Here is an 18795-nt window from a genome sequence, read left to right on the forward strand (position 1 = left end):
GCCCTACACAACACCATATCTGAACAGTAGACCACCTCGCCCTTAGGAGGAAGGTGCTGGTGCTAAGCAGCTGGTTTTCCTTACCACAGCTCACCTTGTTAGTGTGACCCTTCCCTGATTAGCAACCTTTTAAGTGTTCCTGTATAGAACAAGCAAACATGGCCTGTTTCTGGCTCCCTGGACTAAAGAACGATTCCTAGAATCTCTGTAGATGAGGAACAGTTCAGCTATCAGCTAAGAGGGGAAACATTTATGTTTAAGCTGAAGGTGAAGCCTCTGTCTTTATGCATTTACTGATTAAGGTTATCTGCTTCTCTTGTCTGAGCTGGAACCTTGCACATGTCATCGATCCTGTTCCCAACAGTGAATCAGTTCATTAACTCAAAGATAAGATAGGAGTGACCCAACAATGCTACAAAAGTGCTTACACATGCAAGTGTACATGACAAGGACTGACAAGTCAGTCATTCATCTCCAGATGATCACGCATGACGCAGAACTTCTTTAATAACAAATTAATTAATACATTTATTAACAAACCTTAACATCAGTTTCAGTTCTACCTGCTCAAATAACTTCATACACAAAAGGTGTCCTTCTACTTGATGTGCGGGAGAAGGATGCAACTATTCTGACTTAGTGCCCATAACTTGTTCTCTATACAGCAGCTTTTACATAGAACACATCTCTTCAATGAAACAGTCAAACAGATCTGAAGCTGAATTTACACTTGTGGATAAATCTCCATCTCTGGAGGTATTGCTGACACAGAGTTCAGTTTGATTGACAGGAGAGGTAGGTTAAGTTTACGACTTAGTGGACGACAAGTCCACGGTGTTCTGGTTCTGGACATGAGCCTGTTAGGAAGACAAACTGGGTGGGACGAGATCCGGCTCTAAAACATTACCATTTGCTATGTCGTACCAGACCCACATCAAAAGTACAGTGGAATTTCTCAAAGGAGACCTTCTGCTTTAAGGCAAATAGCAAGTGAGCATAGTCTCTGGCTGGTCCTTCTCCAAGACCACAGGTCTCTTCAGTCGTAAGTGTGTGCGTGTTCGTGTTACTCAGACAGCAGTGTAGAGCGCAATGGCCTCAGCATCCTGCGACTAGTCATTCTGTTCTCCGATATGGCCACCGGTTTCCTTTTCCCCTTAGGGGTGTAGCACAGTATGTCGTCAAAACCTTGCGGTGTCACCTGCCCGGCATTCTGCAGCCGTGACACCACCTTCTCCACCTGCCCGGCCCACGGACCACCTTCACTCTGGTTCTGCAGCACCTCCAGCTGGACAACCATGGAATAGCAGGTCAGCCACAACACCAACCACCAAGCAGTTACAGGAAAGAGGAAAAGAGGTAGCATTGAGAAATATGTCAGATAGTAATGACGCACATTCAAATATATTAATTGGATGTCTTATATATAAGAAGTATTCAGATCCTTTACTTAAGTGAAAGTAATTATAGAGCAATGTAAATGTATTTCATTAGAGGTCTGGTTTGGTGGACAGGCATACTTCAAAGTATCTGGGTGGTGTGATGCAACTTTCCTCCTGCAATAGTGCTCAATTGGACAACAAAACACTTTCTTGCAGTTTTTTCCTCACTTAAGCATTTTAATAAAATGTTGTGTCCTTAGTCTTTGTTTCCTCTGTTATTTCACATCCTGGCTGATGACCCTTAGACAGTCATTTTTATATCCAGAGGGATATACCACTTTAAGGCAACACAATGGATCAATAGCTATTCGCTAACGATATGCTAGCAGCTAAAACTTACGAAATCTCTTGAAATGCACTGACTGTCATTATGACAAACTAGTTACTCAACAACTGTCCTTACACAGTCAAACATCAAGCAAGTGCAACACAAGTTATATGCCTATGGACCCTGGTATGGCAATGGCATGGAGGCGATTCTCCATATTAAAAGTCATTGTAGCGCCCCAATTTTTTTCAAGCTGTTATTTTAAGGTTAAACTGCTTATCCTAACCCTAATCCTGAAGTATGATTGTTGCATTGTGTTACTTTAAATAAATCCCTTCAGGACAAAACAACATCCTCCGCTGCGCGTCGGGGTGTTGTTCACCCCGTCGGGATTTATTTTTGGCTAATGACCTCCGGACAATACATTATCCCTTACTTTTAGTGGCAAATAAGTGGCACTTCAGTATATTTCACTTTTTTACTTATTTATTTTTAATGTTAGCAGACAAATAAAATAAATTACCTTTAGAAATATACTAGTGCATAAATGTTCACAATAATTGTGCATGGTGATGAGGCTTTCAGGAGTGTGGAATTCTTTTGCAACCCACTCAATACATCTAGAGGAAAGGGGCTCTCTGGTTGTCCTACTGTCTGCATAGTATATATAAACTTAAAGAGGAAAGAAGTGTAGTTTGGCAACCCTTAAGGATATAAAATGCAGTAATGGGCTTAATTTCAGGATATCCTATGCTCTTACCACTTCATGACTGAATTCAGGTCTTCTGACGAAGACGGGGCTGTTGGGGAGGATGGATGTATTAAGGGTGCCAATGGCATCTTTTAATGAGCCTTCCATAGCCAGGATCCACACCTGCCACAGAAACAGAAAGAACACATGGTTAAGGTCACAATCATAATTGTAAAGCAAACATTATGCATCTACAAACATACACACCCATCCACATTCATTGCACACTGGCACACCAAAACACACTCCAAATACTCACATTTAGATTCATGCATAGTCTGCTCTCCGGGTTCAAGATCTGAGAGTAAAATGTCTTTGCCTTCCCTGTGTCTTTCTGAAATAAGAAAATGAGATGGAATAGCTGATATCACACACAAGAATTATCACCAATGTACAAAGACAAGTGCTCACTGGAAGGTGATGGGACCCTTGGCATGTCTGGGTTGGAGAAATACACTCACCTGTTTGACAGCAAGAGCGGAGGCAAAGCAGTAGGCGTGTCTGGGGATCATGTGACCTTTGAGCTGCCCCTCCTCCAGCAGGATCAGGCAGACTTGATAGGACTTTGGAGTATTCTGTAAACAGTAAACAGGAAGTCAAACCAGGATAATAAACAAGAGGTCAAGGTGATAAGTCAAGTTGGATAGAACTTCAGTGGGCCTTTAACCTGTGGCACTTGTGGCATCAGAAACTTTTATTATTAAGATAGAAAGGTACTATGATGCTTACAGCTCTTTTTGACAGGTTGATTTATTCCCAGGTTGCTTACCAGCTTGTAGCAGGTGGCACAGGCTAAGGTGTAGGTGTCTTTACTGAAGGTCACACCCTGGTTTCTCATCTCTGCCATTACTGTTAAGGCACCTACAGAAATAAGAGAGGCTCTCTTAAACATGGGTACCTTCACGAGACAACTGGATTTCTGGTTGGAGGGGGGGGGGGGATTCCAGTACGCAGTCCATGTTGTGGTTTTGTTATAAATAGCATAACGCAGAAGTAAGTGTAGTGAAGAAAAACCAGAATGACGTCCTTACTGTCATAGTATTCTTTCATAAACAGCATGTCTATGGCAATGTTGAATGACGTCGAATCTGAGAAGAATCCTTTGAGTGACTAAAGGAAAAGACAGAAGGTGAGGGAGATATTTTCCCCAGTTGTTTATTGTTATACGAATGATCATACAGCTTAGCTGTCAGTCAGAACTAAAGAGGAAATTAAAGGAAATGTTTTTAAGCTAACATAAATCAACAGCTCCCTCTGTTGGCCAAGAAACAACAGTGAGCGCAGGATATTAAAGTGGCATTATGCAGTATTTGTACTTCAGGGTTAGGGTTGGGATGAGCAGTTTTACCTGAAAAAAACAGCTTAAAAGAAATTGGGGCGCTAAAATGACTTTTAATATGCAGAATCGCTTCCGTGCCATTGCCATACAAGGGTCCGTAGGCATATTACTGCGTTATGTAGGTTTGCCTGAAGCCACCCAGTTTCTACTGTCTGTCGAAACTAGTAAGTAGCTTATTTGCCGTCTTGCTTTGTCTTGTGTTGCACTTGCTTCATTTTTGACTGTGTTAGGGCAGTTGTTGACTAACTAGTTTGTCATAGTGTCAAAGTAAGTGCATTTTAATAGGTTTCGCTAGTTTTAGCCACTAGCATCTCATTAGCGATTAGCATTCTTCTGTTATGCTGCTTTAAAATAATGCTGTTTCTGATGCCTGTGTTTCTGTGTGTGTGTGTGTGTGTGTGTCCATTCTTTTTGTACCAAAGAAAGACAATGTACCCAATGACCCCTCTACATGGAGGGACATCTCATTATTACCAACTGTGTACAAAGTCTTCATGAAGTGCCTCCTGTCCAGAATATTACCATGGCTTGTTGACTCAGGAACTTTATCAAGTAAGCAAAAGGCCTATATTGAACGTCAAGGCATGAATGAACATGTTTTTTCTTTAAAGACGGCGATTGATGACTTCAAACATGACTCTGCCAAATTATATGTGGTATTCTTGGACTTTAGGGACGCATTTGGTACACTGCCTCATGAAGTCATGTTGAATTCACTGGAGGACATACACCTGCCAAAGATCTACTGTGACATAGTAAAAGATGTTTACAGTAATTCCTATCTGCAAGTGATCTGTGGTAAACACCTCACCCCGCCTGTAAAACTGAAAGTGGGAATTAAAACTGGTTGCCCATGGAGTGCAGTCAACTTTATCATTGCCATCAACCAGTGGCTGAAATGGTTGTGCACACATGCCCCACCCCAAGTGTTGTCACCAAACCCAGTCCAGGGCTATGCTGACGATGTGGTCATTGCCTCCCGTGATGAGGGAGTCATAAAGAACATGATGGCTTGCACCGACAGCTTCCTCTCCTGGTCTGGCCTACAAGTAAAACAGAGTAAATGTGCAGTATTTTGGGAGAGGAGGAGCGGAGGCAACCGCTGGTATAGAGCCAAGACTGACCAACCCCCTGCCCTCACCATCTCAGGCCAGCCACTCAGAGTGTATGCCAGACAAGAAAGCTACACGTACTTAGGGCATAAATTCAACATCGCGGGAGATTGGAGCGAACAAGTGACCAATCTGGTTCAGAAGTTTATTAGCAGACTGGACCTGATTGACACTTCACCTCTCCCAGCAACTCTGAAAGTCCAAGCAATCAGAGATATAGCCTTCGCCAAATACAACATCTCTTCGCGACTGTTCATATCCCACAAAAAGATCTGCGCACAATGGACAATAAAACTGTGCAAGTTGTAAGGAAATGGCTGGGCCTCAATACACATTCTACACGATGTTTTATTTTCCAGAAGAAACAGGACGGTGGGCTTGGCATTCCAAACTGTATGTGGGAGTACACAGCAGCAAGGCAGTCACATCTAGTCAATATGCTAAACTGTGATGACAACAGTGTAAGACACCTGGCAAGAGCATCATTACTGCTGGACTTTAAGAAACGCAAAGCGGCTTGTGCAGGCAGTGGTGAGGATAACTTCCTGGGTTTCAGAAGATAGAGCAGTGGCAAGCTGGATACCCAGGCACAGGGATTTGGTGTGTCATCAGACTGGCGTGACCTGAATGATTTGTGCTGGAGGACAGGCACCGAGCTAAAATGGACCTCCAACCACCAACCAGTAGAGGTCACCGATGCAGTGGTGGATGACTCATCAATCACAGTGCAAGCCAGGCTGCAAAACAATAACATCACCCATCTCCTGTTACCATCAACATCCAGGCAAACCCTTCTTACCATCCAAAGGGGCCACAATATGGAGTACTGGTCCAGCCTTAAACTTCAAGGAAAATTAGCCAAACTCACCTGTGCAGATCACTCCACATCACATGCCATTTACAATAATGCCACCATCAGTGATGAGATACTCATCTTCTGTGTGAAGGCACGCCTACAGGTTCTCCCCACAAAATACAATCTTTCCCTCTGGTTTCCATCTATTCATTCCCCCTTATGCATGCTACATGACCCACCACAACAACTGGAGTCAGTAGCCCACATCATGAACAGTTGCCCTTCCTACAAAGGACTGTATATTACCAGACATGACAGACTGGTGGACCTCATCGCTGCCCAGATCCCCTGTGCTCCTCAGGAACAACTATACAAACATACCTCTGTCAAGTCCCACTGGTTTAACTCATCCACAAACTGCTTTTCAGGAATTCCCAACACACCAGACATCATTTGCATATCACAAGAGGAAAAAATAGTCAGACTCTTTGAAGTAGCCTGTGCCTTTGACCTGTTCATGGAGGAATCCTATTGTACAAAAAAATTGAAATACCATCCTCTAACATCTGCCATTGAAAGCTGTGGCTATAAATGTGTCCTCATTGTTCTTGTCTTTGGCAGTCTAGGCCATGTGCATAGGCTGGTGGTCAGTGGACTTAATATCAGTGGACTAAGTAAAAGAAGGGCCAGACAGCTAGCTAAGTACTGCTCAATATCAACTGTTATAGGGAGCATGTTCATCTAGAAAAGGAGATGTTTCCTGTACCCTTAATGATGCATTCCCATAACAAGATGTTTGTTGGTCAAATAGTTGTTGGATAATTCATCACATTTGGTTCCTAAAAAAATGATATTAACTTGTAATGTGGAATCAAATAAAGTACATAAAATGTGTGTGTGTGTGTCCATTCTTTTTGCCTTACCTTGTCAGTCACAGTAGTTGCTGCCATGTCCTCCAAGCCAAGTTCATAACATAGCCTCATGAACAGGGGACCAAATTTAAAGTCCCCAAATGACACATGTCTGTTCTCCTCATGATACCTGTACGCACACAGAAACACACATGCACACACACACACACACACACACACACACACACACACACACACACACACACAATTACTCCAATTACTACAACTGTACAGAACTACGTCTGGACAACATGGAAACCTGATCATGTTGTACTTGTGTTACTTTCCCCAGCACCTACCTATAGATAGCACTTTTGGCTGTGACCATGTCATCTGCTGACTGACATAAATGCAGCAGCAGCTTCAGCTCATCCGCAGGAATCAACTCATTCTTCTTAAGTTTCTGAATTACATTTTCAAAGTAGACCTCTAAAACATAAACAGAACTTTTATTAAGGATGTGTTCTTCCTTTTTCCAGGAAGTGTTAGTTTGACTCATAATCTATTGCTTTTTTTTTTTACTCAGCAATATTTATTTATCTATTTATTAATTGTTATTTATTATTATTTAGCAGTGGCAGTTAGTGTGCACAGCACCTTCATTTGTTTTAGCTGTCTGATGCTGCCTCGTTTGTCTGTTTTTATGACAATGACAATGAAGTACTTTGAACTTGCACTTGAATGTCATAGTGCAAGTTAACACACATACCACGCTACGCAAAGTGACTATGGCCGTGTCAAGCATACCTTTTGCTCCTGACACCTGGTGTGCCACTGCAAGTTTCCGCTGCTGAAAATTTTGCAGCTTCACAACATCGTCAGACAAGAGATGTCGCTTTGCTAAAAACAAACCAGAAGAAAACCAAGTTAGGATTTGGCACACTTAAAAGTCACATATACTATACAGGTTACTAGAACTCTGAGGCTTAACGCTATATTGTTAGCGTATTTCTAGATTTTGGACTGGTCTCTGTCCATGACATGACATTGGGCTTGACAATGACTGTCGCACACGTTACACTGCCCTTACAGCAACATAACGAGCATATATTACAGATCATATCCAGCACTCACCTCCAACTTGACAACCCAAACACCCCGTCCCAGGCGAACTGTGTAGTATTCCTTTCCTTAGAGTATCACGCATTAGGAATCGTACACAAATGTCCAGTCCCCGCAGCGCCATGTTGAGGTCCGTAGGACATGCTATAACATGACAACATAGGGGTAAAACTTGTGAAACATTATCATAATACATTCCTTATAATTTTCTCTGTGTGTTGTTTCAAGCCAGTGTAACAGTGAATGTCGCCATTTGTTTTTAAAACATAATCATGTCATTAAATTAACAAAAAGCTACATGCCGCGAACATTCTGATGTGTATTCTCATTGCCTCCCCCCACGTATCACAACGGTTTGGTTTTTCCCAACATGTCAGCTTCTAGTAATGACCGGTGGTGGCAAGTTAGCTATGGTTAGATAGTTCCGGGCTTAATTTCAAATGCCCCCCTGTATCGTTAGCCTACATAGAAATTAGATACCAACGAATTGAGAAAGCATATTTGTATCTTTTCGAATGTCAGGGCTCTTAATTATGCCGACAGGAACTTCTTTCAGTGTCGCAGTATTGTACTGTGCCATTCATTTAACCTAAGATGTCTAACGTCAACCAAATTAAAGGCACCCAGTGCAACTTTCGAGGCTTAAAAATAAACATTCAATTTCTAGTCTTTTTTAAACGTAGTAAGTTTCAATAACTCCATACCATTCCATATCGACATTCAAGGAGCAAAGATGAGACGTCGTTGTGTGGTGAGAACTGATAGAAAATCGATAACAACAACAATCGCTGCCATCTTCTTTATTTTTTGTAACCTACAATAAATACAGCAGGATTCCAGTCAATGGAAAAATGGCCTCTCCCCACCGGCGATTGTTGTTGTTTACGATTTTCTATCAGTTCTCACCACACAATGACGTCTTATCTTTGCTCCTTGAATGACGATATGTAATGGTATGGAGTTATTGAAACTTACTACGTGTAAAAAAGACTAGAAATTGAATGTTTATTTTTCATTGAATGTTTACATAAAGTTGCACTGGGTGCCTTTAACAGCAAGTTACGTATCCCCACAGTTCATGCAAAACTTGCGTACTTGCGCAGTAATGGCGTATACATACAATTTATTAACATATGAGTATGACACAATTTTATGTAAGAGTACAGTAGAGTGCCTTGCAACTTTACGCATTCCGAGAATTTGGACAGAGAACTGCGCTGATTCCTTCTATGAACAGCAGAGGGTAGTATTGTACCCAAACTTCCCTTAGACTTGGATGAAATAAAACTCTGACCAACTCTCCTAACCTTTTTTGAGCTTATTGTATAATTAGAGACTTACACAACAAAACTCTCAGGGTAACCCTTTAGTTCACAGCCTAGAACTTTAACGAATGTGCAACAAGTAGGCCTGAATCATAATGTACAGATATAAGACGTGTTTTTTTATTGCCACTGGTGCTGTCTGCAATGTTTTGCCATGCGGTTTCCTTATCTCCATGGTTGTATGGTGTGGTGCGAGGTTTGTGTTTGTTCGTGTTACGGTGATGATGTTTCCTGTTATTGACTTTTTGAACTGTGTGGGAACAAATTCTTCTCCAAATAAAGACTGCCCCGCGATCTAATGACAGCTGGGCCAGGCAGACACTCAATTTTTTTAAACACGTCCCCCCCCACCCCCACCGCCCCGCACCCCTCTCTCTGTCTCGCTTTTTAAACATTAGGGACATCTCATTGATTTGCCCTCTGAAAGAGTTTGTGGTTTGTCTGTGCTCTGTGAGCTGTGCTGAGCTGCAATGACCTGAACAGTGCCCCCTTGCCAGGCATCTCTCTCGTCTTTTGCACATCTCTGATTTGTATTTAGTCTAATACAACCCAGACGGTGTGGGGTGTCTTGGCAAAGCGACACCAGCACGGGATTAGAGATTTGCTTCCAAATCAGCAAAATGAGAAACTGATTAGAAAGACCTACACTAGTGCCCCTTGTCTCACTCCTCTGGCAATGTGGCGAGTTTATAAGTCTAACTTCTCTCTCTATCTCTCTCTCTTTCTCCCTCTATCTTCAAAACCAAAATTGTTCTGACCAAATTCTCCCATCTGTCCCGTGGTGACATGCACAGCCATGTTTTCCCTGTCCTTACAACCATTTTAGTTCTGTCCAAACCACTCAGGAGGGGATAATCAATGTGCTGCTCGCTAATTGCCTGGTTTTATTTCCTCCCCTCAGTTGTAGCTTGAAAGGGAATCTCTAATGGATTAGATCTGAGAGATGCAAAGGGAGAGAGAGAGAGAGAGAGAAAGAGAGAGAGAGACAGAGACAGAGACAGAGAGAGAGGCTGTCTCTACATGTGTGTAATTTATGAGGAGTGGGAAGGAGACAGCCTCCTTATCTGAAATAAAAAGAGAAAATGGTTACAAGGATTCCAAATGTATATCCATTTGCTGATTTAATTTTATTTCTGAAGAAATCCACATGTTTATACTAGGTGTAAATGTGGCCATCGGATAATATTTCACAGTGAAGAAATGCCCAAAATGTTACAATTTATCTGAATGGTGACACACCATCCTAATGGACCACCTGTTCATAACATAACTAACCCTAGGCATAACATACTGAAGCGGATACAAATAAGATGCATAATAATCAACTTAACATGCTGGAAAGAGATATTGAGCAGCAATAATTTAGGGGAGCCCCATGACCTTAGAACGAATCACTGAATTAAAACAAGGCTTTTAACAAAATGCTTTTCTGTTAAGTAGTCCATTAAATTCTGCTAGTAGTACCCTCACCCTCCCTCCGACCCTCCATTAGGCATAACTAGTTTCATTGAACCAAATGACTCTCATTTCCAGAGAGTATCTAAGCTCTATTGAACTGAAATTGTTTGAAAATGATGCTCACAGAAAACACTGCCAGTGTACATCCTCCAAAGCGCAATGTCATGTTATCTTGAATAATGGCCTGACAGTCTATTTACTGTAAATGCTCACCATGATTGCATCCCTTTGTTCTGTCATGCTCCACATAAACAAGGCCTTTTCTGCAGTTAGAAAACACTCATAGAATGATCTCTGTAAGATCTTTTCCTGCCTACACCACCCTGTCCTTACTTTGCATGAAAAACATTCACATTCCCTTTGTATTATGTAAAAAGCTCTCCTTGGACTTATACGCTGAGAGCCAGGAAGGTTATTTATGGCAACAGGGGTTCAGAGATTGATCCTGTGGCCAGGACTGAGGACGGCTCCTCGGGTAAACTGCAGCGCTGCCTTCCTTTACTTTCCACTGCGGACGCAAAACACGATAGCCTCCCTGCAAGGATCAATGTCCCCCATGGCTTGCAGATTTTGTTCGGCATGTGCAATGTGAGACGAGACTTTACAAGACAGGAAATGGGTATGTTTAAAAAAAAAAAGAAGAGTGGAAAAGATGACTATTCAGGATTATTCAGGAGACCCATGTAAACTTGTCCCAGTGGGTGGCTGTTTTGGTGCCTGATACCATGGCCTGATTGGGTCTCTGATGAGAAGATATGAACAGTGATTGGTTAAGAGGGTATAGAAGCCTGGGGGAGTAATTGTCCCACCAGACATGAATTCTGAATTACAAAACTGCTGAGTATGCACACAACAGGAAAGTAATGTCTTCATTGCCTTCTGCCTTCTTAAAACACAAGTCACGTATGCAGTAAGGCCAAGAAAAACAAGTCAGACGTGAAAATAAGCAAGTTTGCGTTCTGGAAACCTCACCCTTCAATGATCCTTTGGAGAGCAGCTGTAAATAGAGACTTCCCCATCAGACCTGTTCATCTTCTCACTGCAGGCTCCCCTAATAATGTCCGATGATGTCATATGAGGGCCACATTTCTGTCAGATCATGGGCCACCGGGCGGGCACACTGTCAACATGAAGAGAAAGAGTAGAGTAGTTACCGGTGTTGAAACCTATTCTCTTGGCCATATCCCGCTCATTCCATCTTCATTTTTGAATATCTCTCCATCTGCAATATATAAAGCCTTTACACAGTATCTCACATCTGTTTTTGACAGTGGATGCACATGCAATATTGAGACAGTGCCAGAAAAAAGTATATGTTCGAGAGTGGTTCAATTGATTGGTTATGGTTATGATTAAGGTATTTAGCAGACGCTTTTGTCCACGGGCGACTTATAAAACTTTAGAAAACACAACATATAACATATTTCTACAACATATTACATATTACCATAAAACCATTTAAAATTTACCAAGACTGTCACTGGACAGCACTAGTAGGTTATTCCACCACGAGGTACCACGAACGAAAAGAGTCTTGACTGTGATCTATTGCTGCTGAGGGAAGGGAAAGACAACAGATGCTCATCAGAGGAGAGAAGTGGTCGGGAGGGGGAATAGCGCTGAATAATAGCATTTAAATAGGCTGGTACTGATCCAGTGGCTGTCCTGTAGGCGAGAATGAGGGATTTAAATTGAATTCTAGCATGAATCCAGGGATTGCATACAGGGATTGCATTGGAATACTGTTGCCATGGTTGGTACTCCCATTTCTCTCATTCTGATTCTGTCTGCAATAGCAAGCAGAGGAAGGAAATGCAAACCCGTCCTCTACATAATTATACAGTGGGCTACTAACCTCAGATTTATGGAATGAATTTCAGGAGGACTGTGGGGAAGGTTTTGGGCATTTTATAGAAACTGTCTAAAAAAAAGAAGACTCTGAAACATTGCCTCTCGCTTTAGGTTATGGATCATACATATTTCTTTTCAGAGAGTTTTAAACATTAAATATAAATTTGACCCCAGAACAAAGGTCTATTGTCACAGGCAGTTTATCCAAGTGGCTTTAGTTTAAAACAAGCCTGTAGAATAATGAACATGACCAGAGACTGGAGGGTGTGGCAGTCATAAATCTCTTTCAGCCTGCTTGTGCCTCTGCCACTTTGAGAGAGCAGAATTTTAATTGCCATACTGATGTTATTCTGTTCTAGAATTAATCTTCATTATAACACGGGTAGATGGAATTATAACACGGGTAGATGGAATCCACCATTCTGAGAGTTAGTTCCGGGGTGTGCTATATTCAACGGTATAGTAACTGTACGACCTGTTTTCCTCTACCTGAGCGTTCCATATCAGTGCGCACTCAAAAGGAAATATCTATCCAAGATGGCGGCGTGTTGTGGCTAATGTAGTGGGGAATGTTTCATGTGAATTAAGCTATCTACACGACTTTTTATATGTCTAAATTGACTCGGTTAGTTGTTTCTGTGCCACGCGAATGTTGCAGAGTATTGAAAGTCTTTACTGAAAGTCTCGAATATTATTTGTAGATGACTTTTAGCGCTTAGACCAAAAACCCATTGAAACACACGTAGCTTTTGTGCTAGGTCTAACAGACGTGAATTTCACAATGCTATTTGTCTGTTGCATAGCAACAGCCACACAAAGGGGGACTATTTTCTCTTGGCTACTGAAATGCGATACACAAGTTTGGTGTCTACAACTTTTTTTGTGCTGAAAGGCAGCTTACTGTTTACTTTAATTGTACTTAATATTTATAAAGTCGCTGGCAACCGTGTTATAAAAGCAATAAGGTACTCGAGTCAGTACGGTATCGTCAATAATGTACTTGTTCGAGGGTTTGCCGGCCCTCCGCTGCGCGTCGGGCCTAACAACTCCCTCGAACAAGTACATTATTGACGATACCGTACTGCCTCTCGAACCTTATTGCTTAATTAATCTTCAGCAATATTTTGTGATGATATAATAAACCTGCTTTTTTCCAAAGCCTTAATCACAGCATAGGCAGCGATGTCACAATACGGATCTAGGGAACATCCATCACCTGTGGAACCAAAAATGATGTCATGAATGACTCAGTATTCTGTGAGACTCAGAGGAGGGTAAAAGGTGTGTGCCAGAGGAGGGTGACTTTGCTCAGTGTTGCTATAGCAACTCGTCTCACCCCATGCTGTTGAGATTTCTTCTTGACCAATCAGGGGACAGTTCCCTTTATGCCACATTATTGATGAGGTCTTAGGTGTGTCTGTGCATCTCAGTAGGCCTATATGTGTATATCTGTGTGTGACTGAGTGGCAGTCAGAATTGCAGCAAGCGATAGCACAACAATGGTTGTGTCCCAGAACTGATGCTGAAAAAAACGATGAAATCTGTATTTGACTTACCCCTCTGCGGCAGCAGGAAATTAAACACTGACAAACATCGACTGGTGAATTCTGACAATCTATAAAGCGAAACAATTATCTTCAGACACATTCCACCTGCATTTCTCCCTTTTTTCAGTTTTCACACAAAATGTTCTTAGCTCTCCTCCAGGGATTAAATAGATCTGCTGAACAGATTTTTCTTCTATGGTGCCCATCTTGCTTTTCTTGTATTTGCTTACTCATCAAAATTATTTATGTTCAATACCAATTTGCTCATGAGGCAGCTTTGAAATGAGACACATCCATCATGCAGTGACATGGGCTTTTCGGCCAACATCTGAGCAGGTTAAAATTACACAGACGATATGAATCAAACCTGGAGCCATATTCTGGGTGTGGACTTCTGGTTTTGTCACAAACCAAGACAAGACCAGAAACAGGGCGAGGACCTGATACAGACCAGATTTGGACCTGATGTAGACCAGGTCTGGACCTGATTTGGCCCTGAGTGAGCTGCTGTCTGGGTCCTGGAAGGAAAGAAGTTTTTCATTTTGACTGACAACTACTAATATTGCACCTATGAGGTGAGCTGAAGCAAGGAGTCACATGTTCTCGCCCTGTATATGATACTGACATTAAAAAAACACGGCAAAGATGCTAAAATGCGTCATACAGCCATTTTTAGTGTTTTTCCTTTATCTGCAATGCATTTACTTGAATACTTCTCTTGAATACCGAATAATCGTGTGTATCTTCGGATCATATACAGTAGGCCTGCTAGGCTTTTTTTGGTCCAATCAAACTGGCAGAGAGCGGTAAACCTCTTTAGCTGGCAGGGCTCCATAAAACGGTTGATTTACACAAAGCCCCAGTTTTAATCACTGCAAAGGGTCGCTTTGCATTCTCCCCATAGCCAGCGCTGTGCCGAGCTGAGCTAATCCAATCACAGGTGGGATATAATCTGCCAGAGTCAGTACTAACCCTCTCTGGCTCCTGATATTGATGGCCTCCTGTGCGACCCCCTCACTCATCAACTCATGTCATCAGCAGTGAGAAGACGCTCTCATGTCATCCCCAATCCCATTAGCGGTAATGGGGTCCCACTCGCTGCCGTCACTTATTGCTTGTCTTGAGAACCCAGTTGAGTCACTATTAATGCCAGGGAGAGTGAACAGAGACGTGTCATAGCAGGCATACCTTACAACCTCCACCCACTAACAAACATTTCAGGCATTCTTCTCGGCAAAGAAACTCAGAATTTGATTATGGAAATAATGTCATCACCACGTCACCTTATGTACCGTCCCCACAAGGCAAAAGTCCGAAGCTAGAAGTGAAGATGTGAAGGTTTTAAATGCAAACAACTTCAATTCAGTCCCTGAAGAGCTCTGGCACAGGAACAGAGGAACACAACCACATGAGAACATTATAATTGTTTCTTGACAATTAAAAAGCCATTTAACTACAGAGTCACACCCTCACAGATGAATCATCTGAACCACCAACTGCAGGCACATAGGCAGTCATAAACATTAGTGATGCATGGATAACAGAGTATGGTTGTCGAACAGAGATATGCCCTAGAACAGAATTTCACATGTGAAAGAATAAGCACACCTGTGTGTGTGTTTGTGTGTGTGTGTCCGCGAGTGAGTGTACAAAGAAGTAACACTTTAAGTACAGCCTTGATTTCACATTATACTGGTACTCTGCAAGCTTCCACTGCTCTCAATTTTTTTTCTTTATCAGTCTCTTTCTTGCTCTCTCTCGCTCTCTTTCTTTCTCTCTTTAAAATACACATTTTGACTTAGGCTTCTTTTTTAAATTTGTGACAGCGGGTATCATTGGCCACATGGAGTTTTTCCACTTGGATTTTCTGCCACCCTTTGGTCTGGGCCAGGAAAATGCCTGTGGAGGACCCGTCACTGTTAGTTAATGTCCTTGTTGGCACGGGCGACTGGCTGGCACTGTGCAGAGATGGCATGGGTGGGCATCAGTCAGACGCATAGATAAATACACAGTTTAGTCACAGCCTGGCACATGTCTATTGGCCATGTCCTTTGGAAAAACACACATTTCTGTCTACATTTAATATTACCATGTAAAAGTTGTATTTCCGTGTACAATTCATAATTGCATAATACATGCATTAGTGTTTGTAAACTTGTTCAGAATGTGAGGGTGATTTATTTGTCTGGGTGTTTGTGCATGGATGCTCTAACAGTATATCTGCATGTGTTAATGTGCATGTATGTATTTGTATAAATATTTTTGTGTATGTGTTAGAGGGGGGGAGAGAGAAAAAGTGTGGGCTTGTGTGTGAATGTGTCTACATCTATGTGCAGGTTCTATTCGTATGACTTGTATGACTGTCTGTGTGTGTGTGTGAGTGTGTGTGTGTGTGTGTGTGTGTGTGTGTGTATGTGTGTGTAAGTGTGTGCATGGAGACTGTGTGTGTGTGTGAAAATCAATGTAATAAATGTTCACTGGTTCGGCCTTGCCCCAGGTTCCAGACGCTGTCTCCTAGCATAAATCGTACCCATCCTCGGTGAACCCTTCAGGGCCACAGCTCTCATCACCAGCCCTGGTGGTGGAGAAGCTGCATCCCAGGAGCCTCGTTGTCTTTTATAGCCAACCGGCAGGGACACTGTGGAGATTATTCTTATAGCTCTTATTCTTTCTCTCTCTCTATCTCTCTAAATCTACTGCTTTGTAGCTTTTCATATTCTGTACACCACAGTTACTCCCTATTCTGTGTCCTTGTATGTACATATGCATATAAAGCATATATATGTTCTACATACAGTGCATTCGGAAAGTTTTCAGACCCTTTTAAGATTAACACATTTAGTTATCTTTCAGACTCATCTTAAAATGGATTCAGTGGTCACTGTGAAAGCATGAGATCCAGAGTTCCTTTGGGGGGGTCGGATAACCTTACAAAAGATGGGAGACCCCTCAGCACAGCACTCCGCCAATAGGGGATGTCTTTCTGTGGCAGGGACTGGAAGACTAGTCAAGATAGAGGGTAAGCTTTTTCAGAGTGCTCAGGATCTCAGGCTGGAGCGAAGGTTTACATTTCAACAAAAAGGAAAAAGAATATAAAAAAAAAAAAAAAAGGAATGAACAGGAATGAAAATGTTAAATTACATTCAATTGTGAGTATGATGTAAGCGTGAAGGTGGTTTTGTCTCTCAAGCTGTTTATTCCTACTCACAATAAAAAGAAGAAAAGACTTCAACAGGACATGACATGGATTTTTCACAACAGTTTTTATTATTGTGTCGTTTCCCCTGGCGTTTCATAGTATTTCCCTTTACATCAAATGCCCCAGAGTTGGGAAAATGAGATATTGCACACAAATGTCAGAAAAGCACTAGTTAATACTTTATCATGAGACTATCCTCTACATTAGATATGAGTTTGGAAAGGGCTAGGGTAGACGCAGGCTCACAAGACATATATACCCTACACAGCTGCAAACAACTCTTACAATCACTCAAAAGAGGAAGATAGAGAGGAAAGAGGGGGCACGACAGAAAGAGAGGGAAAGAAGAAATGATGGATATAGAGAGAAGCTGAGAGAAAAGTTAAAAGCTGAGTGTTCATCTGGTTTCTAAATGCTTCAAATGTTCTTGCTTTTCCTTGCTTGGTTAAAAGACTTCTACTGCAACTATTTACAACTACTGACTGCGTTCAGTCCTGACATCCAGTATTTGTTCTCTGTAAGTATTGTATTGAACTTTAAAACTCAGCTCCTCCAGAGATCTCTATGAAATGCTTAAAGGCAATATCATATAAATGCTTGAGGCCATGTCAGCGACTGGTTTATGAGTGCTGAACGGTTTGTCTGTCCAGGAGATGTGTTCTCTTGTCTTTAGTGTTTGGTAATGGTCCGGGTCATGTAGATCAAACAGAAATGAAGTGTGAAGTTTGCCTCTTACTCATGAAACATTCTCTCTCACGTTTATCTACACTCTGTTTAAAGTAGGTATGGAGAAAACCAGGCATTCAAAGTGCTGGAGACCAGAGTCGCCATTTTGAGATCATGGCGATCACTCATAATGCTTAAAATGCACTGCATGTTTCTGTCTACCTGGTACCAGTTTTGCTTAGACCAGTGACACAGGTCCAAGATCTTAAAAATGGCGGCCACTGAACGGGAAAGGGATACCTCTCCGCCCTTAGAATATGGCAGGAGCCCAGAGGACATGCCTTGCACAGCATACTTAATCACTTAATGACGGACTTGCGATAATGTTGTGTTGGCAGTTCAGGGCTTCCAGAACTCCCACCTCTCTCGCGAAAGAGAGAAATGTTCAGTATATTACATTACATGTGCACATGTCTTCCAACCATTCATATGGCCACAGAACTATCTATAATTATATAACAGTGTTGTTCTAGAAAACAAAATGTCCAAATGACAGGAAACTTGCTCAGTTTTCAAGCATAGATGTACCACTTTCTGACAGGCTCTGGTTACGTTTGATTCGTCAACTCAGGAAAACGGAGCAGTTGAAGAGTCAAGCAGGGATACATATACAGTATACTTGAGAGTTTCAAACAAACCAAAGTTAAAACAAAGGGTATCAATCCTAAAGTGACCATTTTCTGCTTGGATGCAGCTGGCGTGTTCTACTTTCAGATATGACTCCTAAAAACAAACAACTACCTCAAGTCTAGGTGAACATTTGTCATGGCAGTCAAGATTTTCAAGATCTGAGTGTCTTCACAATCACTCATAAATAAATAACATATCATAAATAACCACAGGGATAACACTGACTTGGAAGAAACAAACTAATACAAAAAAATCAAGTGAACCAAAGTGCAAAAAACATGTAGTGCAAATATCAACATACTCTAGAAATAGCACAGATATACAGACAAAAAACAAACATAAAATGGAAAATGATATCCACTTAGGAGAGCACACCAGGAA

At 41.8% G+C, this 18795-nt stretch overlaps 1 protein-coding gene across 1 annotated transcript; it reads right to left on the reverse strand.

Moving 5' to 3' along the window:
- Positions 1-489: 489 nt before the first annotated feature.
- Positions 490-7797, reverse strand: ptcd2 (pentatricopeptide repeat domain 2). The gene is made up of 10 exons (XM_080847337.1): positions 7691-7797; positions 7364-7456; positions 6916-7045; positions 6629-6746; positions 3490-3568; positions 3228-3319; positions 2920-3033; positions 2718-2792; positions 2468-2581; positions 490-1285 (listed from the first exon to the last, which is right to left on the reverse strand). The coding sequence occupies exons 1-10, from the start codon at positions 7761-7763 to the stop codon at positions 1064-1066; spliced, it is 1110 nt and encodes a 369-aa protein (XP_080703463.1). The 5' UTR covers positions 7764-7797; the 3' UTR covers positions 490-1063.
- Between the last annotated feature and the right edge of the window lie 10998 nt (positions 7798-18795).

The sequence above is a fragment of the Sprattus sprattus genome (assembly GCF_963457725.1).
Source record: "Sprattus sprattus genome assembly, chromosome: 11".
NCBI classification, from domain to species: Eukaryota; Metazoa; Chordata; class Actinopteri; order Clupeiformes; family Clupeidae; genus Sprattus; species Sprattus sprattus.

Coding starts and splice junctions, on each gene's coding strand:
- ptcd2 (XM_080847337.1), bottom strand. CDS start 7,763: ATGCGTGATACTCTAAGGAAAGGAATACTACACAGTTCGCCTGGGACG. Junction 3,569..6,628: donor CAACTACTGTGACTGACAAG/GTAAGGCAAAAA, acceptor CTTTTCCTTTAG/TCACTCAAAGGATTCTTCTC. Junction 2,793..2,919: donor CCGCTCTTGCTGTCAAACAG/GTGAGTGTATTT, acceptor TTCTTATTTCAG/AAAGACACAGGGAAGGCAAA.